General features: G+C 43.3%; 1 protein-coding gene across 3 annotated transcripts in view; it reads right to left on the bottom strand.

Moving 5' to 3' along the window:
• The window catches only part of LRP4 (LDL receptor related protein 4), a 2,374,694-nt gene that overhangs the window by 353,405 nt on the left and 1,995,695 nt on the right, over positions 1-25,594 (bottom strand). For all 3 annotated transcript variants that reach the window (XM_044082533.1, XM_044082532.1, XM_044082534.1), the window contains exon 26: positions 7,678-7,840. In XM_044082533.1, coding sequence (XP_043938468.1) covers positions 7,678-7,840 — 163 coding nt within the window. The remainder of the gene's footprint in view (positions 1-7,677; positions 7,841-25,594) is intronic.

Raw genomic sequence — 25,594 nt, forward strand, 5'->3', positions numbered from 1 at the left:
CGTATTTCTAAATCATACCAGGTCTCCTCCACTGTCTCAAACCCTTCTCTCTCTCACCATACTTCTAATTCCTCTATACCATGCTACCTCTTATTCCTCTCACAAACTACCCCCTTCTTTCCTATCTCCCACCATCACCACCAGCACCCATCTTCACCCCTCCAGATCCCACTTTCACACCATATCCTTCACTCTACTTCAACCAAACCCACTTCACATCAAGCGAAAACTTTTTCCCTCCCCAATAAAACGCCAAATACCTACAGCTATAATACACCTCCCACAAAACTCAAGGAATAAACCTAACCCCCTGCTCCCATTCCCTTTTAACTGCCTATGCTTAAGCAGGTGATATATACCCCAACCCAGGCCCTAGTACCAGCAACATTCCAACTCCCCTTACAGTTACCAATATTACCAAACCTAAATTTCTCAAACTCCTGACCATCAATGCCCAGAGCCTAAAAAACAAAATAGCCCACTTCCATGCCTGGCTATACCATACCCTTCCTGACACAGTAGCCGTCTCAGAGACATGGCTAAAAACAAATATTTCCGACTCTGAATTCCTTCCCCCTGGATTTCAAGCTCTCAGATATGACCGCCTAAACAGGAAAGGGGGAGGAGTAGCCTTAATCTACTCTAGCCTACTCTCCATCACTCCCTACCAAAACCCTATTCCACAATTCAACAACGCCGAACTAGTCACAGGAATACTCAAAATAAATTACTATAAAAGCATTTGTGTTATAGCCTTCTACATCCCCCCTGGAAATAATATTTCTACACTCGATGACATTCTACTATGGGCCTCAACCAATATTAAGCTTGAGACATGCATTCTAGGAGATGTAAACATTGACTGGAACAACATTAATAACAATAATCCCACCATCTCTATCAACCTATTTAATTTCAGTCAACTTACAAATACCACTACCAGACCAAATAAAAACAATCCCCCAGGCTCCATACTTGACTGGATCCTAGCCTCTCACCCACATAAAATCTCCCATAGTGGCACCTTACCAGACTCCATTAGTGGCCACTTGCCAGCTTTCATCCATAGAGCAACCCCACCACTCCTCACCAACACCAATATATCCACACGAACCCTCACAAAGTTTAACACCACAACTTTCTCCAATTCTTTCAAACTAATAAACTGGGACAATCTAAAAATGCTTTCTCTAGACCATGCCGTGGAATTCTTCAACTCAACCTTTTCAGATACCCTTAACTCCCAAGCCCCTCCTAGAACAAAATGTATGAAACCCAATTCAGCCCCTTGGCTTATCAAAGACACCAAAACACTTATGCAACAAAGGGATAAGACCTGGAAAATGTATCATTGCAATAAGCACCCTGACACCCTTCTTAAATATAAACAACTCCGTAACCTAGCCAAAAAACATATTATACAGGATAAAAAATCATACTACAACAAACTCCAATCTAACGATTCCAAAAACCCCAAACAATTCTGGAATTCCATCAACTCTCTTCTCAACCCAGGTACCAAAACAAATCCTTGCCCTGACACTAATAATTCTGACCCAGAAATAGCCACACTATTCAACTCCTTCATTACTAACTCCATAGCAGAACTCATCAAGACCTTCCCAAACAACTCCACCCCCTACTCAAACCCCTTCATCAACCAACCATCCCTATCTCTTCTCCCATCTTTCATCTCAAACCCATTTCCACCTCATATATAAAAAAACTCCTCTCTAAGCTTAAGCCGTGCTCCAATGCCCCTGACAACATGCCCTCACTCTAAAACTTGCAGCAAACGGCATAATCACTCTCAATAACAGATCCATACAGGAATCTTATGTCCCCAAACTGTGGCATGCAGCCTTTATCCTACACCTCTACAAAGGAGGCAAAAATAACAGCATTTCCAACTTTCGACCCATAGCTATTCTCTCACCCATTTCAAAGATACTCGAAAAATGCATCCACCTCCAGCTCATGCCTTTCCTTACAAATAACCAACTCCTCACCCCAACTCAACATGGATTCTGTCCTGGCCACAGCACAATAACTGCTCTTGTCTCTTTCCTAGACATAGTAAACCACTGTGACTCTGGAGAACTTGTATCCACAGTCCTCCTTGACCTCTCCAAGGCCTTTGATACTGTCTCTCATTATCACTTCCTAAACCACCTTTCTAATTTTAATCTCTCACACAACACTCTTACATGGTTCAGCAGCTACCTCTCTGCCAATTTCAGGCCATGAAATGGAAAACTGGCACCTCAACCTTCCTTCCAACCCCAACCGGAGTACCCCAGGGATCCATACTCGGCCCAATGCTCTTTAACATCTTTATTAATGAATTCCACGCAGCCATTCTTAACACTAAGATAGTTCAATACGCAGACGACTCAACTCTAGTTTACTCTGCTTCTAACCTCCCTGAACTCCAAACAAAAACTCAAACTGCTTTTTCTACTACTGAGAACTGGATACTTCTAAATCACCTCTCTCTAAATGCCACCAAATCTAACATTCTACTATTCTCTACCTCTGAATCTCACCCTCTTGACAAATCCTCCTTCAATATTATCAGTCATGCCAACTCCACTATAGAAGTTGTTCCTTTTGCTAAACTTCTTCGGGTCACGATTGATGAGCACCTAAAATTCAATACCCATATTCAGCTAAATATTAAGAAAACACATCAGAAACTTGGCATGCTGTATAGCAACTCCCACTTTCTCTCCCCTTCCACAAGACAGAGCCTCGCCACTGCCTTCTTACTACTATCTCTGCTGTATGGTGCCCCCCTACTAACAAACCTCCTCAGTCTCTTCTAAACTGGAAACCTGTTACAACAAAATCTCAAAGCTCGCCACCAAGTCCAAGTACCCTACCCACCACTGCATTCCTCTCCACCTACTGCAATGGCTAGAACTTCCCAACTACCTGGACTACCTCCAACTCACTACAGCCCACAAGCTTATTTTTAAGCCTTCTATGTTCCCTGCACTAACAAACACCCCTCACAGAACTCTAAGATCTGCCCACCAAAATCTAATTTCTGTACACAAACCAAATCGTCCCTCTGGTTAGCTTCTCCTATCCTTTTCCTTAGCTAAAAAATGGAACTCTCTTCCTCCTCCTATAAGAATTTCTGAAAACTCTGATCACTTCAAAACCCAGCTCCAATCCTACCTCTCCAATAACAGGAAAAGCAATTGCACTCTACCTACCTAATCCTGCCTAATACATGCATACATCCATACACAAATATCTTCCACCTTACCCAATAGGAGATCAGTCTTACTTACTGTTTTCTTACAAATGTTACTTTTATACCATTCGCAGATTTAAAGCCTCAGTACTATGGTGACTCTGTACTACTGTTCTCTAATGTATAAACATGTAAATATGCATTGTATATTATACTATGTTACTATTTTACTTTGCTTATGTTTTACTTTATATTATGTACCACTTGCTTAACTGTTACTATGTCTGTGTTTTATGGAGCTTTTCTCTCCGGGCCTCCACTGAAAATGGTCTCCTTTACCCCAGTGGACCTCCCCGGTCATCAAACTGGAAATAAAATAAATAAAATAAAATAAAAACATAGAATGATTTCCTCACCACTGTAGACATGTGATGATCAAAGGCTAGATTACTATCTGTGTGTGTCCCCAAGTCCCTGACTACTGGGTCAACTCTAAGGGGTGTGTTATCAATATGATAGTTACAGTGATGGATGACTTCCCAAAGGATATGATAATGCATTTCTTGGCATTTAGTTTTAGTCCATGGCTCTGACACCAGTTGTTTGCCTGTGTCAACACCTCCTAGAAAATATATGTGTCAGTGTGAGATTCAATGACAGCTCCTAATTTGCAATCATCTACAAATTTACTCAGCCAGAGACCACTTGACATTGGCTTTGACTTCTGAGAAGTAAATGCCAAAAAGGAGTGGTCCAAGTACTGATCCTTGAGGGACTCCACTTGTGACTGGCCTCTTTGTAGAGGTGGACTCCCCAATTCTAACTTCCTGGGTCGTGTCTGTGAGCCAGCTGGCTATCCATCTGGTGACGCACAGGTTTGTACCTAACCTCTTGAGTTTGTCAACAATACCAAAGTTGGGTACTGTGTCAAATGGCTTGGCCAGGTCAAGATAGGCAGTGTGAATGACTTTGTCCTCATCCATTGTTTTGGTGACCTTCTCGAAGAAGTCCACCAGGTTGGATAGGCATGATCTGCCCTTGAAACCAAACTGGGTTGGGTCCAGTGTCTGGAGGTTTACTACATCTCTATTGATCATCTCCATGATAATTATTTCTATGGCTTTACATGTAAGACTAGTGAGACTTATGGGTCTGTAGTTTCCAGGGTCTGTAGATGGCCCACCTTTGTGCAGAGAGATGACTGTTGCTTTTCTCCATTCATGAGGCACGAAGCCTGTTTGGAGGTTACAGTTAAATAGTAATTCCAGACACCCTGACAGGTCATGTTTCATGCTATTTAGAAGGCAATCTGGGATATTGTCTGGGACCACTGATGCAGTGTTCTTGGTCTTAGAGACAGCATTATGGACCTGTTCCTGAGTGATAGTAGGGGGAGTTGTATTTTATGACATTTCCTGAGGGAAGGTTGAGTGAGGGAGGTGTAAAGTTGGAAATTAATTTATCAGCCAGGAGGTTTGCTATATCTTCTGGCTCAGTATAGGTGGCTCTATTTACAATGAGCTCTGTGCACAACTGTGTATTGCTTTTGAGTTTGTGGACATAGCTAAAGAATGCTCTGTGGATGTCCTTGGCCTGGGAGGCCAAACGTACCTCAAATTTGGCTTTGGTAGACTTTGTTTAGTTTGATGAGAGTGCTTCTATCCTACTGGGTGCTGCACCTCCTATTTTTTGCCACGATTTTCTTCCTCCTGTTATACAGCTGACGGATTTTGTGATTCCACCATGGTAGCATGTTTTTTTGGCGTTAGTTCTGTACTTCTTCTTGGTGGATACAGCTGACTTTATACAGCTATTAACATCCTTGCATAAGGATTCTTTGAACAGTTCTGCATAGGCAGAAGTGTTCTCAGGGTATTTTGGAGGCTTGATATTTTGCTAGGTTCTCACATAATAGCAGGAGGTTAGCCTTAGAATAGTTCCTGAATATTTCAGGTTTATTTGGGGGTCCAGATTTTATTTTTACTTCAAAGGAGACCATTTTGTGGTCTGACCTTACCAGGAAAGGCAATACAGTAGGGGTGTGTAGCACTCTCCCATATTAGTGAGGACCAGAACCAGTATGGTTGCATCCCTGGTTGGTGTACTGACTATGTGGTCTAAGGAGTTGTGTTTACAAAATACAGGAATCTCCGTGCATGTACATTTGATGTTGTATAGGATTCCCAGTTAATAGTGGGGTAATTAAAGTCACCCATGAATATGGTATTGGGTTGGATGGTTAGTGTTTCTAATAAGTTTAAATGTATGGTATGGGTTTCCTGGGTCATAGACAGGGGCCTATAGCTTGCAAGGAAGTTGTATTGGATTTTACCTGTTGTGATTTGAACATGGATCAGCTCAAGTGCATTGTCCTGTTTGACCGGCCTTGAAGTATATTCATTTCTGATATAAATAGAGACACCTCCACCTTTAGTCCCTGCATGTGAAGTAACTGGCCTAAATGTGTGGAAGGCATTATAACCTTACACTGTTGGTGCTCTCGGCAGCTTTAAACCATGTCTCAGTGACCACACACACATATCAGCATTCTCTGGGTACAGAGAGCTTCTAGGGAGTGGAGTTTTTTGATTAGACACCTAGCACTGAGCAGTAATACCTTTAGATTTTCTTGGTTTTGATTTGCTATGTCAGTAGTACTTTCAGTTTCGCAATGCATAAAAAGATCTATGGGGGAAGACAATGTTTTAGCTAATATTCGAAAGCCTAGAGGAGAGAGGTGCAGACCATCCCTGGCAGACCAGTGTGGTCTGTTGACCATCTCCTTCCATGCTGACAAATACTGCACCCCCATAGAATAACACCAGAAACTAAGCCAATTATTAAAGTAAATTATCTTTTGTTTGTAGTGTGGCATCATCCTTGGAAAAGGTAAAATGCTGCTCAGTGCTAGGCTCATACCAGCCTGAGACAGATTCTGAGAGCTCTTTGATGTCTCTCTCTATATAATCTAGGGAGGTACATCTCAGGTCATTTACACCCACATGGACCATGACTGAGTCATATTGGTAATTGTAGTCCAAGTGTATGCATAATGCTGGAGCCTGTGCCTACTGACCATCATGCCTCCCCCGTTGGGAAATGAAATCATTCATTCCTCCGCATAAGATATCCCCAGTAAGGAAGCAACAGTCACCTGGGAAAGGCCATCATCCACGCAACCATTAAGATGGCTTTTGTCTCTGCCTGCACTCAGCCACCAAATGCTATCTGTAGAAAGGAGTACCCTCAACCTATGCCCAAGGTTAGTCTGACATACCCCTCCCACAGTGTGATATTATGATGACCAAAACGATGTTTTCCCAACAGCAGTAATGCTACCCTTGTCCCATAAGTCTAGCTTACCCCCTGCCAAATGAGGGCTGATGGCATCCATATCTGTCTGTACCCAGTTGAAATATACTTCCTCTAATCAGGAGCAACATCATTCTGGTGCAGACTATGGAAACATTTTCTTTATGGTTTTAATACTTCCATTTTGTAGCTAAGTTAGTCACTGCATTACTGCACAGCACCCAATGACCTGCTGATGATGTACACATGCACTCACAAACACTGCAAGTGCTACCATAATCAAATTGGGAATACCACCCCACATTATCCTGATTAACAGCTTTCAGTGCAAGCCTCTCTAAGCAGCAGGACCAATGAATGACCAGGAACCATCTCTCCCATTCCCCCCAGAATGCATCAGTCAACATTAACCACTCACGTCCATCCCGCCTGGCTGCCTTTTTCAACACTCAAGCTGCTACTCTAACTTGGGTCATCTCAGTCAGATTCGTGGCTTTATCCTTAGCACCACAGACATAGGTACAACACTAGATGTAGTTTTTAGTCTGCTTTTCTGTGAGTGTTAAGTTTTTGCCTCCCAATGTGTTCTGGCTCTTAAAATAATGTTATGCATCACATGCAAACCACACTATATACAGTAATAACATTATATTTCTTTAGAACTGTTCTTTTCTGCAATGGCACAACAAAAGCTAAACAAATAATGCAAATCTCATTCAATGTGACAATAGCAGTTTAGGTATTAGAACAATGGGATTCTTATGGCATGTCTAAGAAGGGAAGGGAAAGCGGCGTCAACAAATCTAGTCACCACGGAGATACTGCCCTTGACTGAAGAAAAGACATCTGTTATTGTTCAAATATCTGGTTAGCTACTCAGTAGTGTTCACAAAGCAGCAGGACAGCCTAAGAACAAACTCAGTACAAGGATCATCAGTTTTGATAAATTAAATGAAGGCCTAAAGTCCATCATAACTGACTCACTGTGGGTACCACATGCACGTGACTATGCTTCATACAAAAAAGACGAGTTTGACAGTTTCAGGGCACAACCTCTAATCATGAATGGACCATGATATCAAAAATATTTACCTACACTACACTAAGCAGTTAAAAACTCTGCAAGGGCAAATACAAACCATGGCAATGTAAGTACTACAAACCTCAGTGTGAGCATCTGCCCAGAGCAGCTGAGCTCCTGCTTTATCAATAACCAGTCCGTTTGGCCACCCGAGGTTGTTACTGATAAGAACAACTCTGTCTGAGCCGTCCATTCCTGCACGCTCCAGCTTTGCATGCTCACCCCAATCAGTCCAATACATGTACCTGAAAAGAGAAATAACACTAATCATTCAAGAAATTAAGGTAACACTCCTGATTTTTATATTCCTTTCCACCACATGACTATGAACCAGCAAACATACTTAAACTGTCCTTTGCAGATTAAGCATAAATATCCAAGAGAAGTAAGCAATAAAGACAATACACTTTTAATAAACTGTACCAATCCTTAACATTAAGCTCAGTCTGGAGAATAAGATGGAACATTCCATCTTAGTTATTCCAGTAAGGTACAGTTCCTCTTCTCTGCTTAAATATATCACACTGTATCAACATACCCTGTAATCACAGGCAGCAAATTTCAGTGGTACGAGTCCTCAAGGCAGAAAACATGAAGTGTCAGGAAATGCCTAACTTATTGCACTGACATCACATTTATCAGCACTTATACCCCCAAATAAGGATTCCCCATCTTTCTTTAGCATCTTATTTGAAGAGCAAATGAGAGATACTTTTAACATCATATTAGTACCAATTAATGACAAAAAAAGACACAGAATATAAAAGGTATAAAAAAGTACAGTTTTGTACCTACCATAAATGTAGATGTCAGAGAGGTATGCATCTGCAGTCCTAACAAATGGGTTGTCCTGGCCTCAGGCAGCCCTTGGGTCGGCCGGATTCCAAAGTCTGGCTCTGGCCTCGGCTGATGTCGCACTTCACCCGACGTCATAGCTGCAGTTTAGCGGGTATAAAGGCATCAGCTGACGCCATTTTCCTCAGTGTTTCTTGCCCCAGATGCCAGGTGCCCTCTAGGAAGGCTAAATTTGGATAAATGCAAATGTTTCCAAACAATAGAGAGCAAATAGAAATAAACATGTATATACATATATACAAACAAATACACCATAATAGATTCCCCCAGCTAGCTACAAGATGGGGAAATACCCTAGGAGTACCACAGAGGGGAAGGAGGGTGGGTAATCCTGACTGCAGATGCATACCTCTCGGACATCTACATTTATGGTAGGTACAAAACTGTACTATGTCCTTCAAGGATGCATCTGCAGTCCTAACAAATGGGTAGAATACCATAGCCAAACTGGGGGAGGAGGCACTAAGAGTTTATGGTGTAGTTAAGATCCCTTGCAAAACAGCAGTGGCAAAACTTGCTTGGGATCTGGAGTATAAAGGTAGATTATAATGCTTGGCAAATGTATGCACGGAGCTCCAAGTAGCAGCCTCTAAAATGTCTTTGGTAGCCACTCCTCGTAAGAAAGCTGTAGTAGTGGCTGTAGCCCTTGTGGAGTGAGGTCTGATGTTTTCTGGAGTTGCCTTTCCATGAAAAGAGTAACAAAATCTAATGCAATTTCCTATCCATTTTGAGATTGTTTGTAATTGCTTTTCCTTCCATTCCTGTTGCAAATGCTACCAGAAGCTGGTCAGTTTTTCTATTGTTCTTGGTTCTGTCCAGGTAGTAGCGCAATTGTCTGTGTACATCCAAGGTATGCAGCAATCTTTCCCCCCTGTTCTGCGGGTTGGGGAAGAATGTTGGTAAGTGTATTGCTTGGTTTAATGATACCCTGGAGACCACCTTTGGCATAAAGGTAGGATTAGTTCTCATGGACACTCTATCCTGATGGAAGATAAGGAAGGGCTGTATTGCCATTAATGCCTGTAATTCAGAAACCCTTCTAGTTGAAGTGATTGCAAGCAGGAATGCAGTTTTCCAAGATAAGTACTGTAATTCTGCTGTTGCTGCTGGTTCAAAAGGGGGGAGTGTCAACTTTTCTAACACAAAGTTCAAGTCCCATGTAGGCAATGGTGGTTTCCTTGGTGGCTTTACATTTTTAATTCCTCTGAGAAACTGCCTGAGTAGAGGTTGAGAAAAGACTGGAGGATCCATGTTGTATTCTGCTGAAATTGCTGATGCATGAATCTTAATGGAGGAGTAAGACAGACCATTGTGGAAAAGCTCTGCTAAGTATTCCAGGATGTTAGCTATGTTTGCCAATGATGCATCTACTCCTTTCGTTGCACTCCAAATGAGATATCTTTTCCATTTTGCTGAATAAGTTTTCCTTGTTGAGGGTCTGCGAGCCTCCAAGATAATGTCTTTAACCCTTTGAGATAAATCTGGGTTATTTTGCCTTATGTAATGTTCCAAGCAGCTAGCTGCAGTGTTTTCAAGTTTGGATGTAGGATTTTGAAGTTGTTCTGTGTTAGCAGTAGAGGTAGTAGGGGTAGAGGCCATGCGTGTTCCCGGGACATACTCCTCAGTAGCGGGTACCAATGTTGCCTTGGCCAGTCTGGAGCTATCAAGATGATCCTCGGGTGATCTTCTTTGATCTTCAGTAGCACTTTGTGCATCAAAGGAAGAGGTGGGAATGCATATGCTGTCAGGTTTTCCCAACTGAAGGATAGGGAGTCCACCTTCCAGGCAAGTGGGTGGTATGTCCTTGTGCAGAATTTTTTCAATTGGTGGTTGTGTGGGGATGCGAACAGGTCTATTTCTGGCAGTCCCCATTTCCTTGTGATGGTTTTGAAGATGTCTGGATGCAGCATCCATTCGTGGGCATCCGTGGAGGTTCTGCTTAAGATGTCTGCTAGTACATTTTCTTTTCCTGGCACAAATATGGCCTGGAGCTGAATGTTGAGGCTCAGGGCCACATTCCAGAGGTCCATTGCCATCCGGCATAGAGGATATGAATGTGTGCCTCCCTGTTTGTTGATATACCACATAACTGTGGTGTTGTCCGTCCTTATCAGCAAATGACCCTGTTGAAGAAATGGTCTGAATGTCTGAATTGCCTGTTTTACTGCCAGCATCTCTTTTTGATTTATGTGTAGGTTCATCTGGTCTTGAGTCCATAAGCCTTGTATGCACTTGTCCACCATGTGTGCCCCCCAACCGAGGTCTGAGGCGTCCGTGGTGATAGTCTGGCTTGGGTGAGGCCTGTGGAAGGGCAGTCCTTTGTTCAATTGACAGGCCTGGGCCCACCACTGGAATTCTTGCTTCAGGCATGGAATTATTGGAATTTGGGTTTCTAGGCTGTGCTTGTGCTGGGATCATAAATTCCTCAGGTACCATTGCAACTTCCTCATATGTAGTCTGGCATGTGGAATTAATATTATGCAGGATGCCATGTAACCCAAGGCTTGCAGGATTTTCCTTGCTGTAAGCTGGTTCTGCGTTGTTAATGCCATGAAATAGAGTGGTAGCTGCTTCTGTTTTTCTGCTGTGAGGAATGCCATCTGGTTTGATGTGTCCAGTTCTGCACCCAAGAAGGTTATCCTTTGGGATGGTATCAGCCTTGACTTTTTTGTGTTGACTGTGTATCCCAGGGCTTGCAGCAGGAGAATAACCTTTTTCAAATCTTTTGGTAATTTGTCTTTGCTGTCCGCTTGTAACAGGCAGTCGTCCAGGTATGGATAAATTTGAATTCCCTGAAGCCTGCAATAAGCAATTACTGATGCCAGGCATTTCGTGAATACTCTGGGTGCAGTAGATAAGCCAAAAGGCAATGCTGAGAATTGATAATGCTCTGATCCTGCAAGAAATCTGAGGTATCTTCTGCAATTTGGTCGTATGGGGACGTGCAGGTATGCCTCCTTGAGATCCAGAGTCACCAGCCAAGACTCCTTGCCCAGCATGGGAAGAAGTTGCTGTAGGGTCAGCATTTTGAATTTTGGAACAATGAGATATGTGTTTAGAGTGGACAGGTCGAGGATAGGTCTCCATTGGTTTTCCTTTCTTGGTACCAGGAAAAGCCTTGAATAAAATCCTTGTCCTTGTTCCATAGCCGGTACCTTTTCTATAGCTCTCATCCTTAGTAAATGGTCTATTTGTTGTAGAGCATTTGTCCTTTGGTTTGGAGGTAGGTTTGGCATTCCTCTCTTCCTTGGAAGAGTATGGAAGTGAAACCTGTAGCCTTTGTCTATTGTCTGTAAAATCCATTTGTCTCCTGTAATGTAATGCCAATTTACTGAAAATAAGGCTAGCTTTCCGCCTAAGGGTGCTCCCAGTTGTTCCCTGGTAGGCGGTTTCAGAGCCAAGTCACTGTGATTGTCCTGTGGAAGTGGTAGTGGCTGGATCTGTGGCAGTACTTCTCTGGCTGTTAGGCTGCCACTGACGTCCCCTGTAGGCACCTCTGGATTGACCTCTGCCTCTAGGGCATCTATTTCTGCTTCTCTGTGCTCTGGTGGTGTCTGGAAAGGACCAATTCTTGGAAGGCCAGTTCCTACTAAACCTCGGAGGCTGGACCTGTAAGAAATCCTTGACTGCCTGGACAGATTTAGCTTTTTCTTCCACCTTCTTCAACACTTGCTGTGCAGGGGAACCAAACAAACTGTGCTTTTCCATGGGAGCATCTAGAAGCTTTGACTTTACATGGTCTGGTAAGGATTGCTCTTTTAACCATGCATGCCTTCTGATCACTGTACCAGTCATAGCTGATCTAAAGGAAGCCTCCAGTGCATCATAGCCGCATTTTAAGGAATGATTACTGACCTGCTGAGTGTTACGCACCAAATCCTGAAGGGACTTACGGTCTAAAGGCTCAGGCGAGGACAGTTTTTTAGTGAGCTGATCTAACAGAAATTCCTGATACTGAATCATGTGGAATTGACAGTTTAAGGCCCTAGCTGAAAGAGTAGCAGAAGTATAAACTTTTTTACCCCATCTCTCCAATGCCCTAGATTCTCTTTCAGAGGGGAGGGGTTTTTTGGCAGAGGCAGCTGTTACAGCTTTGGGGCCCTGTGAAATAGTTTCAGGATCTGCAATAGGAGCCTTATACAAATGATAATGTGTGTCCGGAACCCTGTAGTATCTGTCTGGCTTAGCAGGGGCCGGAGGCAGGGAGTCAGGGGCAGTACAAGCATCATTAAATGCATCATCCACAACTGTAAGTACTGGAGGAATAGCTAAAGGCCTATGCTGTGGTAAATGTAAAAAGGTCCTAAGCCTTTTCCTAGAGTCTGAAAAATCCTGGCCCTGCCATTGAAATTGTTCCCTCATAGCATGCAAGGTTTCCCCAAAAGAAAATTCCTCAGGAGGACAGGCAGAAGGTATGGAATCCCCTGCATCAGAGTCCTCATATGGAGAATAAGGGCCTTCTGGAGGATTTTTAATTTCTGAATCATCAGAAGAGTAATTCGAAGAAACTGGCTCAGGGGGCTCTGCTCTAGGCCTCTTCTCTGGAGGTGGGTGAGAGGCCCTGTCAGGATGAGACTGGGTTCCCCTGATCAAAGAAATGAGATCCTCTGCTAGACTAAGCATTTGAGTACTAGAGCTAGGCCTGTGAGAGGGGGTTTTAGCAGGCACGGCCTTTGAAGATTTAGCTGCTTTAGCCCTGGCAAAAGCCTTAATTGACATGGAAGCAGGGGGCCTAGCAGCTCCATGTGCAGGAGTAGATACATCTAAGGGGATAGTATCTGATAAATCCTGAGAAACTGTAAGAGCAGGTGGATTTTCCGTAGCAGATTCAGCCATGCTGGAAGAAGCCTCGGTAGTAGGAGGCATGCTTTCGGCCGAAGGAAGAACCGCGGACTCGGTTTCAGCCAAAACCGAGACACTCGCGGTTGGCTTAACCGCGGTTTCGGCCGAAACCGCGGACCGCGAGTGTCGGTCCTTTTCCTTACGCTTTTTAGCTAATTGAAAAGTCGGAGTCTCCGACGGCATGATATAAGCAAAAGCGGAGCCGAAAAACTCCTCTGCAAACTCCGACCGACGTCTAAGAGTCCGTCGGTTGAAGGAAGCACAGGCTAGACAAGCTGCTACGTCGTGGTCTGGGCCTAAACAAGGTAGGCAGTAAGAGTGGAAATCTTTATGAGGTATTTGTTTCCCACAAGTTAAACAGTTATTCACTTTTTCTGACATCGGCTGAGGCAAGAAAGAGTCCCCAATGCCTTAGCTTTTTAGAAGTCTTCGGTAGTAGCAATCTCTGGTTCTGACCGACCGGCACTTGCGAACAGCTTCTGCTTCGGGCACCACGCGGCAAGAAAGACTGAGGAAAATGGCGTCGGCTGATGCCTTTATACCCGCTGAACTGCAGCTATGACGTCGGGTGAAGTGCGACATCAGCCGAGGCCAGACCCAGACTTTGGAATCCGGCCGACCGAAGGGCTGCCTGAGGCCAGGACAACCCATTTGTTAGGACTGCAGATGCATCCTTGAAGGACATCAGTTTAAATGTACTGAGAGATGTTCAGTGCATGGACTCTGCATGATATCAGACATCAGATCAATCGATACTTCAGCTTTTGGATACATATTTAGTAACATGACATAAAATACTTAGTTTTGTCTAGAGCACAATACCATACCTGATGAAAAACAATTCCATGATTTTGTTTCACTGTACGTTAGTTAATGTGGCATTCAGGTCAAACAAGTTACCCGCATTTATGAGCACAAATCTAAACAATACCTCAGGCCCAGGTTGTCCAGTTCATTATCACCATAGGATTTAGGGGGAATCCCTTAAAGTGAAGGATTAAGAATCTGTAAAGCACTTACTGCAAGCATTCAGAACATCGCTGAAGCAAACATCCAACAAAAGACTTCTCCAATGTGGTCAGCATATAAAATTACAGCTAAGACATCTCAGAAGATTTAAAGAAGAGTAAAACTTAATTTGGCTTTTAATGTATGACAATAAACCATGAAATACTTCAGAAGCACAGCCACCCACCAAATGGTCATTAGAACAAGAACAATCATCCATCTACCTACTTAAAGGAATAAACTACTTGGCACTTCAACGAGGCATCTGTACTGCTCCCGCAGGGAAGGCATCAGAGAGAAAGAGTGAGAATGAGTCTCCTATGTCTTCAAGCTAAAGTGATTTTATCTGGACAAATCCCTTGTACTCTTTCTTGTTAGTCCTGTCACCCTCTGGGTCATAGATGGTATACCAGGAACCATCTGGATTACCTTTTTTTTTTTTTTTTTAGTTATTCTTATTAGGGGTAATATATAATTATTTACTATGGGATGGGTACAGTCAATTTATAACCAAATTGGATTGGTTATTTTGAACACAAAAATGGCAACTGGCTAGGAATAAAATGGCTCGTAAGGGGGAGCTAGCCTAGTACTTACCTATGACTCTAAGAAACTTATACATCATGGAGCTTCAGCAAGCATGAAGATAAATGATGACATAATAACTAGCTTTGATTTGGATAGAGAGGTTCTAAGAAAGGCTGTCACTGTGTCACACTTTCTTCACCTTCCAAACTGCAGGACTCCAAACACTGAAAAAAATTACCACTCATATACAGGACCGAAAACAGCAGCAGCAATATATTCAAAAGTTGTTAGTAGCACAATAAGTCAAAATTCATGTATATAACCACGTCCAAAATAAATGTTGATAAAATGATTTATTGTAACAAAAAAGTGAGCACTTTCACCATGAGGCTTCTTCAGACTTTAAAAACTAATAGGTACAAGAGGTTTTAAATAGTGTCATTAATTAAAATTACTGACGTCAATTATATTCAATACAAATTTCAAGTGAAATAATACATTCACTTCCTGTAAACCTTATAAAATAAAATCATTGCAGTTAAATATACAAGTAAACATACATGGTAAAATATATGCAATACAAAAACTAATGTTTATAATCATAAAATCACTGTTTAGGTCTAACTAATCTCCTAGACCTGAACAGGCTAGAAGTCGATTTATTGAAGCTGAAAAGACTTCAATTACAGCGCCAGCATTTCGAGGCATGCTTGCAAAAATGGATAGTGCCTCGTGGACTCCGCATCTTAAAGATGCCGACATCAGGGAATACTTTTCCCGAGTTGTTGCTCAAGTGGCAACAACTCAATTTGGAACTCAGCTTCAACTATATGAGGCTATTAATAGAGTTTTATCGTCCTGAAGAGGAACAATTAAGGAACAAGGTAATACAACTTCACAATTTTATTATGAATAAGTATTCCACTCCTAAAGCTGTGATAGGCATGGACAAATTAATGGACAATATTGCACTGTATGAGAAACGTTTATTCGAACAAAAAAGAACAAAGATTACAAGGGATGTCAAAGATTTTAAACTCAGCCATGTCTTTACTTGGCCAAGACAGAACGTTGAAAATAGGGTACCCAGAGTTACTGTAAGGAACCCTATAGATTCGGACAATATTGCTAGCAATGTTGCCACTGTGAGGAATTCTATTGATGCGAACAATATTGCAAGTACTGTTGCTAGCACTGCTAAAAGTAATGTGAATGCACGTGATAATGTTATAGTGAACACTGTTGGTATTAATATGGATATCAATAAAGAAAGGAATGTCATTGTCTTAGGGAATAACACTGTGGATACAGTTGTAACACATGATGCGCCTGTTGATGTAGAAGTTGATACTATTAATAATGATGTTGATTCTGCTAACAGTAATGAGAGGCTTATTAATCATAGTGACGAACCTGTAGTTAGGAGAAAGACTGGACTTAATCATTCAGTAATTACATCTACTATTTCAGGAAATAACAACATACAGACCCCTTTCCCAATAGAACTCCCTCGCCCCAGTGGGAGGTCCAGATCGATGAGCAGGGGACGACAGTAACGGAAGGGCTCAGGAGGAGATTATGTGGGCCCAACGTTGAAGACGATGTCGGGGAGAGTCGAGGGTCTTTAGTAGTCAATCTTTCTCACAAGAGGTTGAATAAATATAAAGAACTTTTAGTTATGTACTTACCATAACTTCGGATGTATGGGATCCATCTCGCCTACATTCACAACATATGGGTTCGGAGCCGATCCATCGGCTCCGACTAGGCAACTAATACACTAGCACGAAGTCTCTCATTGGCTGGGCTACTCCCTATCCCAGGATGCACTACACCTGCTTCCCCAGATCTTGTTTGTTCGCTTTCATACACCCATGCAAACACAGAAAAATTAGTAGTCACTATAACCAACTAAAGTTCTTCAAGAACGATCTCCAAGAAAAAAGAGACTACAGCTCCTCTAAATCCGAATGGAAGGGGGAAGGAGGGTGGGTACTTATGAATGTAGGCGAGATGGATCCCATACATCCGAAGTTATGGTAAGTACATAACTAAAAGATGTAATGGGATCCTATCTCGCCTACATTCACAACATATGGGACAGCGTCCCTAGCACCTACATCCCGGGTGGCTCATTGGAAAACACTCCTGAGAACTGTGGAACCAAAGGAAGCTCTGCCTCGAGAAACCACATCCAATTTGTAATGAGAAATAAAAGTGTGCGGAGAAGTCCAGGTTGCCACAGCACAAATATCATCTATTGATAACTTGGAGTGAAAAACTACGGAAGTAGCCATTGCCCTGGTAGAATGAGCCTTGACTGGAAAGGGAAGGTCTTTATTAGCCTGTGAATAAATAAAAATGATACAATCTTTAATCCATTTAGATATGGAGGCTTTTGTTACTGGTTGACCCAATTTGTTCACTGCAAAGGAAACAAACAATTGATTTGATTTCCACGTTTGAGCGGTTCTATTCAAATAAAAACGCAGTTGTCTATGTACGTCCAATTGATGCAAAGTATATTCTGCGTTATTGGAGAATTCTGGGAAAAAGACAGGGAGTTCTATAGTTTGTTGCATACAGAAAGAGGAGGCCACTTTTGGTATAAATGCAGGGTTTAATTTCAATGAAACTCTATGCTTGTGAAAAATCAAATAGGGAGGATCAGAACAAAGAGCTTGAAGTTCTGAAACTCGCCTAGCAGATGTTATGGCTACTAAAAGGCCGTTTTCCAAGACAGAAATTTTAAATCACAAGTAGCAGCTGGTTCGAAAGGACGGGCAGTTAGGGCAGCAAGAACCATATTCAAATCCCAAGGGGACACGCTGAGATAAAGGAGGCCTAAGGAGCCAAGCCCCTTTAAGGAAAGCCTTACAAAGTTTGTGAGACATCAATGAAGGTTCAAAAGAAACATGAAAATTAGAGATCGCTGCTAACTGAACCTTAATGGTAGAAACTGAAGAGCCCGACTGAAAAGGGAGGCCAGAAAATTCAGAACCTCCGATACTGGTGCAGTGAGAGGATCTATACCACGTTCTTGAGCCCAGAAGGCAAACCTTTTCCATTTACTGGAATAAAGTTTGATGGTGGAAGGTTTATGAGAAGAAGACAGTATGTGGACCACGTCCGGCGAAAGAGCATTGTCTCGGACTAAGGATGGAAGTGGAGTAACCATGCTGCCAACTTCAGGGACCTGAGAGACGGATGAAGCCGTCCTGACTGATGAGTCAACAGGTCTGGCACCGGATCCAGAAACCATGGACCTTCTATCGCATGCCTCTGTAGGAAAGGAAACCAAACTTGACGAGGCCAGTGTGGGGCAATCAAAATCATCTCGCTCTCCAAGTAAATGGCCTTCTGTATCACCCTCGGTAGGAGGGGGAACGGAGGGAAGGCGTAGAGAAGACCGGGGGGCCAAATGTGAGTCAGAGCGTCCCTGGGAATCTGTCCCTGAGAAGGAAACAGTGTGAAGAACTCTCTGCATTTCGCATTGTGAGGGCTGGCAAACAGGTCGCAGCAAGGAAGACCCCATCTGTCGAAGATTTTCGCAGCTATACTCAGTTTGAGGGACCACTCGTGGGGTAAAAGAATGGTCCTGCTTAATCTGTCCGCAATCACATTGGACTTCCCCGGTATGTGCGTTGCCATTAGAAAGCGGTTGGTAGCTACCGCCCAGTGCCAAAGTCTCATGGCTTCTCTGCATAGTGGGTAAGACCTGGTTCCACCTTGCTTGTTTATGTACCACACCACTGACATGTTGTCGGATAGGATAGTAATCGGGCCCTGTGGGAGAGCGTGATGGAGAGCTTGGAGTACCAATAGTACCGCTCTCATCTCCAGGACATTGATATGCAAATGCGTTTCCTGGATCTGCCATGTGCCTTGGACCGACCTGTCCAGGTAATGACCCCCACCCTACCTGGGAGGCGTCCGTAGTCACAGTGGCAATGGGACGTTGAGGTATAAAGGGTCGCCCCTGGTCGAGATTTGATTGGAGAAGCCACCAATGTAGATCTCGACGGCAACTTTCCGTGATTATGATTAAGTGGTTCAAGGGAAGTTCCTGATAGGACCATTGAACCGACAGTAGCCATTGTAAAATTCGCATGTGAATTCTGGCCAAGGGAACTAAAAGTATGGTCGATGCCATCGAGCCCAACAGTTGTAGGATCCGATGGGCCAGGGCTCTTTGTAGGGGGAGACAGGATTTGACTTGATCTTGTAAGACCTGAATTCTTGCTGCCGGTAAATAGGCGCGCATTCTTTTTGTGTCTAAGTCTGCGCCTATGAAAGTAATACGCTGAGATGGCTGTAGTACAGATTTTTGCAAATTGAACGTGATCCCCAAGAAACGGCCCAAGGTGAACGTGGCTCTGAGCGCTTGGAGTAGTAGATGCTCGGAGGTGGCAGTAAGGAGCCAGTCGTCTAGATAAGGAAACACCTGGAATCCCAGACTTCTCAGGTGAGCAGTTACCACTGCCAGACATTTGGTGAACACCCTGGGGGCTGTGGTGAGACCAAAGGGCAGTGCTCGGAATTGAAAATGACTGGCTCCGAGGCGGAAGCGTAAATGTCTCCTGGACTCTTGAGCTATGGGAATGTGATAGTAAGCGTCCTGGAGATCTATGGAGCACATCCATGCATCTTTTTCCAGCAAAGGAAGAATAGATTGAAGAGTGACCATTCGAATTTGGACTTCTTGATGAAACGATTCAATGAACTGAGGTCCAAAATGGGCCTGAAGTCCCCTGTCTTTTTTGGTACCAAAAATAATTTTGAGTAAGTTCCTGATCCGATCTGGTCGATGGGGACAGGCTGGATGGCTCTTTTTTCTAGCAGCTTTGAAACCTCTAATGCTGCCTGATCCCGCTGACTGGGTGGTACGTCCGGGATTTCCCTTAAAGAAAGGGGGGGTTTGTTGAAGGGGATGATATATCCTCCGGTAATAATGCGAAGCACCCACCGATCGCTTGTTATGGATTCCCAAGCTTGTGGGTGCGCCGCAAAGCGACCCCCGACTGGCTCCGGAGTTGCACAGTCGGGCAACAACTCAGGAACGCTGGTTGTATGAAGAACCACGAAAGGAATCGCGGTCTCCAGAGTTACGGGGGCCTCTGCCACCTCTGGGGCGGCGTCTTCCAAAATTCCCCCCCCCCCTGCCTCTGGAGGGGGAATCACTGGGTGGAGTAGGGAAAGACTTTTGAGATTTTTTAAACCACATTTTCCCTCCTCTCCCAGCCTTGGGGTAAGGCCTGGAAGGAGCGGAAAAATGGGCCCCAACGGCAGTCAAAGTCTTGCCCTCCTGCTCGCACCGAGTTAGTGTGTCCTTCACCTTGGGTCCAAACAAAGATGACCCATCAAAGGGGGCGTCGGCTAAGGAAGACTTGAAGGCCTCCGTGAACGAACACAAGCGTAACCAGGCTTGCCTCCTGAGGGCAACGCCTGTTCCCGCTGCTCTACTCGCCCCTTCGGCCGCATACGAAATGAGCCTCATGGACGAGTTAACAATAGAAAAGAGGGTAGTCATCTGTGCGCCAACAGTCGAGGCCAGCGCCTCAGGTAGATTACCAACAAGAGAGTCATTAAGCTCTTTGAGAAGATCCCTTTGGAGCCTCGTAAAATGACATAAGTAGTTCAGCGACCGTAAGGTAAAGGCCGCTGAGGACAGGGTACGCTTCCCGTACCTATCCATACTCCTAGAATCCTTATTAGGAGGATGAATAGACGTCGAAGCCTCTGCCACGTCCTGCTGTGTGGCAGAAGCCACCACCAAAGCATCTACAGGCACACCCTTTGTGAGAAATTCCTTCTGGGGGGGGGCTGACAAAAATTTATTGGGCCTCGCAGGCACCGGTTCCACAGAATCAGGGTGTTCCCACACCCTTCGAGAAACCAAATCAAGGAGTTCATCGAAGGCGGAGACACCCAGGAGGCGGAAGGCTGGGCCCCAAAGGCCTTGAGGAAGACTGACTCCTCAGCTGAAGGGGTTTTGGCTTGCCAGTCACCACTCTGTCTCAGAATCTCCAAGATATCTGAGAAGGAGATATCATCTGAAGATGATTTGGGGGACCCTTCTGCGTCATCGAGGTCAGTATCCGATGTAATAGACTCATCTTGGGAGTCTACGTGCTTCCTCTTACACAATTTCTTCCGTGGGGGTTCGTCCGAAGCAGTTTCGGATGGGCCACCCGGAAGAAGGGAACCCCCGATGGGGGTATCCTCAGGCCCTGGGGCCCCGCTGCCGGGGGGCTGCAACACAACAGAGGCACCAGTCTCCAAATCTAGGGACGGTGAGGTAGAATCTTGTTGAACCGGCAAAGGCATGGCCAGCGCGCTCCTCATGGCCTCAAAGGCCGGACCTCCAGAATCCAAGGAGGTCACTGGTCTAGAGGCCACGATGGCACTGGGAATTCCAGCAGCTGATGCTCCGAGAGGAAGACTAGGCACCGAAGCACCCAATCCCAAAGTATTCCCCTCGGGCCCGGCTGAAGAGGTCGCAGTACCAAACCCTGAACCGGAGGACAGGGTAGGAAGCACAGTCGGAGTCGAGAGGCCTGTAAGGGGTCTCTGCTCCGACCGTATGGCTCCACATTGCTCCACCACCACCGGCTCCAACGGCTCCGAAGAGGTTGGAGGAGGAATCAAATGTGTTGGAGGGGGGATCGGTTCCGAAGCAAACTGTGCTGGAGCCGAGACCATTTTAGTAAACACTGGAGATTGGAATAGCCTCTGTAAAACCCTATCCAGGTCCGAATCTGACAGTCTCGAGGATTTAGAGGAGGTAGACACTCGAGAAGACTTTCCTCTCGGCTCCGAGAGAGAAGGGGACCGGCTCCGAAACGGCTCCAATTCTATCGGCGCCGACTCCACCACAGCATGGTCCACCATCAGCACCGAAGGAGCCTTCTTCGGAGCCGAGGGGGAAGAGTCTGAGCTGCACACTTCCACCGGCTCCGAAGCCATTGGAACCGATGGAGGTGATTCACCTCTCGATACTCCAACTTGCGGCTCCGAAGGCAATGGAGCCGAAGTAGGAGGTATCGAGGCAGACCCTTCGACCCTCGGCCCCGAAGTCAGTGGAGCCGAAGAAGAAGAGGTCAATTTTGTCTTTTTAGAAGTCGGCTCCGACGGACTTGTCGGTGCCGACGATCTTTTCTTTTTGGAAGCAACAGGAGGATTTAAGGCTTCCTCAAAAGAATGTTTGATAAGCCCTTTCAATATCAACTTGTTCTTGCGTTCTTGAAGAACTCTAGCAGAGAAAGCATGACATACGCTACAAGTCTCTTGCAGATGTTTCGGCCCCAAACAATAGACACAGACTGAATGGCTGTCTGTGATGGACATTTTATAACTGCACCGAGTGCATTTTTTAAAACCTGACTTTTGTTCCTTAGACATAGTACAGGCCCTTCAAAAAGTATGACTTTACCACAATAAGTAAGCACTATAACAGAACTGCGCCAACTTGAAAAGCGCGAGACACACAGGCGCGAGTACTTAAGAAAAGGTTTACCTCACAAACAAACAGACAAAACAAGTCCAACGGCCCAAAGCCCTCTAATTTAAACGGGCTTGGCCCGAAAAAAACAATTTACCACAAAAAGTAATTAAGGCTAAATAGCACACAAGGGTAGGGCAAAGGCCCTCTAACTTAAACGGGCCTTGCCCGACTGAAAAAATAAAGTACCAGAAGACACTCAAGCACTCAAATGTAACAAATAGTAAGGTATAATAAGGAATAGCTGTTAAAACAGCTGTTTGGTTAATATATGACAAAAAACCCCAAGGTCAAAGACCAATAAAGGTAAAAAGAATCACTTAGCTCCAGCCAAGTCGAGACCACGTCCAGCTTGTAAAGCGGCAAACGAGATCTGAGGAAGCAGGTGTAGTGCATCCTGGGATAGGGAGTAGCCCAGCCAATGAGAGACTTCGTGCTAGTGTATTAGTTGCCGAGTCGGAGCCGATGGATCGGCTCCGAACCCATATGTTGTGAATGTAGGCGAGATAGGATCCCATTACATCAGGTCCTTAATAACGGACTCACTTTTATACCTAGTAAGAACAGTGATTTAGCAGAAACTATTTTAGATATCAAGATGTATGTGCGTAATGTACAACTCAAACTTGTTTTTGGAAGTGTTCATACTCATAATGAAACTGGCCACACTACTGCATTCAAATCAGTTAGTACTTATTCACCTCCATTAAACGCCACCTTAGATACATTTTGCTAGTTAGTGGAGAATGATTTGCATAAATACTAAGAAAAGAACTTTAAACATAAGGTTAAAGGGCCAAAATGTAATCTAAACTTTCAACAATGGAAAGCGCTCTCTGAATTAAGAAAGGACCAGACTATAATTATTAGACCAGCTGATAAGGGGGGTCCTATAGTTTTACTTGATCATGATGAATATGTAGAGATGATGCACACTATGTTAAGTGATGACACGTATTATGTGAAGATAGATATGACAAGTATAACTAGCATGGTCTTTAGAGTTTATGATATGCTGGATGACCTACTTAAAAGTCATATAATAACTTGGAATTTATTTAAATATCTGAAAGTGAATAACCCACTTATTCCAGTAATAAATGGTTTACCCAAGATTCATAAATCCTTATCTAATCCACCTATAAGGCCTATAGTTTCTGGGCAAGGATGGCTCACAGAACCTTTCTCAATTTTCCTGGAATACCATCTTAGACCTATAGTTGAAGCTAATCCATCTATATTAAAAGATAGTAAACAATTCTTACTAGATTTATATGATTATACTAGAATAATACAAGACAATGATCCCTTTATTCTAGTAACACTTGACGTTAAGAGCTTATTTACAGTTATACCAAATGATCTGGGAGTATTGAGAATACAACACTATCTAAGGTCGAATTCTGACTTGGATAGCAATACTATAGGATTGTTAACATTATTTTTGGAAACGGTTCTTGAAAATAATGTATTCATTTTCAATGATGAGATTTACATTCAGAAAGATGGCGTAGCTATGGGCACTTCGTGTGCCAATAACTACGCCAATATAGTAATGGCTGATTGGGAACAAGAACTACTGTTCCCCATGGAGGAGTTCCAACAGCATGTTGGTTTCTACAGAAGATTTGTCGATGACCTCTTCCTTATATGGAGGGGTAATGAAACCCAACTTGTGGAATTTGTGTCATCCATGAATAGTCTAACTGATTTCCTTAAGTTTACATCTTGTTCGTCCAGGACGTATATTTCTTTTTTAGATGTAAATGTAATGAGGCTTAATAATGGCCTTTTGAACACCTCAGTTCATAGGAAAACTTGCTCTAGGAACACATTGTTACATAGGCATAGTATGCACCCCAGATATGTCTTTGAAAATATAATGAAGGGACAAATCATGAGAGCATCAAGGCTTAACCCCTCAGAGGAAGGTTTTGAAAAGGAATTGTTAGATCTTAATTCAAGATTGGTAAAAAGAGGATATAGAGAGGATGAAGCAAGCAAGGCAGTTTCCGTGGTGAAAAACCTTAGGACTTCAAGAGCACGTCCATATTTTTCAGCAAGAGGGGATGTTATTGAAACAATACAATCAGAAAGTATTAAAGAACTGAGAGTACCATTATATTTTACAAATGATGTCTATTATATAAAGGACATCATAGAGAAACGGTGGGAGACACCTTTACTAGATAGTGACATTAGTAGAGTCGTGGGAATGAAACAGAGTTTTTTTGTTTAAAAATAAGAGGAATTTAAAGCAATTACTATGCCATCATCCTATGAGGTTTAATAATCTATTAGTTGATACTTTCAGTTATAATACAATACCCTGTAGTAAATGTAATCAATGTCAATATATCATTACTGATGATACTTTTACATCACCAGTTACGGGGCGAACATTCTCATTTCATACTAGAACCAACTGTTGTAGTGTTAATGTAATATACCTTGCTAGGTGTTCATCCTGTCCAGCATTTTACATTGGGAAAACCAATAGGCAATTGAGAGAACGCATAAGGGAACATACTTACCATATACGCAAGGGGTCTGAACACAATGCCCTAGCCAAGCATTGTAAATTATTAGGGTCTATACATACCTTTGGCTTTTGTGTCATACAAGTCATAGAGCCTAACATCAGAGGTGGTGATATAGATATTTATACCCAGGAATGTGAACTACGTTGGATTATCCGCTGTAGGGCAGACCAGTCTCCTGGGTTGAATGAAAAAGTTAATTTGTATCCTATTCTTCGGAAAAGGAGATTAGTTAGACCTAAAAAAGATTTTATGATTATAAACATTAGTTTTTGTATTACATATATTTTACCATGTATGTTTACTTGTATATTTAACTAAACAGCAAATCCAATACAGTATAGTGCCAAAGTCCAACCAAGCAGATAAAAGAATAATCCTGGATAAAAAGCGAGGTAGAACACTGCTATAACTGTTTTAGAAACTTTATTATTAAAATACAGGATGAGCGCTTTCGGGATAACCCTTCATCAGATGTTATTCAAACATTGATACAAACATTTTATAAGAAATTACAACCAATAGCATTCAATAGAAAACGCGCCTATTTTGTAAAATAGGTTTTATGGGTATCACTTCATTTAATCCTGGCCTCCTATTGGCCATTAGATCAACAATCCATTTAGTTTCCACTAATTCAGTCTGAAGCTTTATGTCACCCCCCCCTACTGTTGAGTCTAACATTAACAATGGCCCGAAATTTAAAAGTATGTGTTGGGAATTCA

The sequence above is a fragment of the Protopterus annectens genome, chromosome 9.part0 (assembly GCF_019279795.1).
Source record: "Protopterus annectens isolate FY-2018-M chromosome 9.part0, PAN1.0, whole genome shotgun sequence".
NCBI classification, from domain to species: domain Eukaryota; kingdom Metazoa; phylum Chordata; order Ceratodontiformes; family Protopteridae; genus Protopterus; species Protopterus annectens.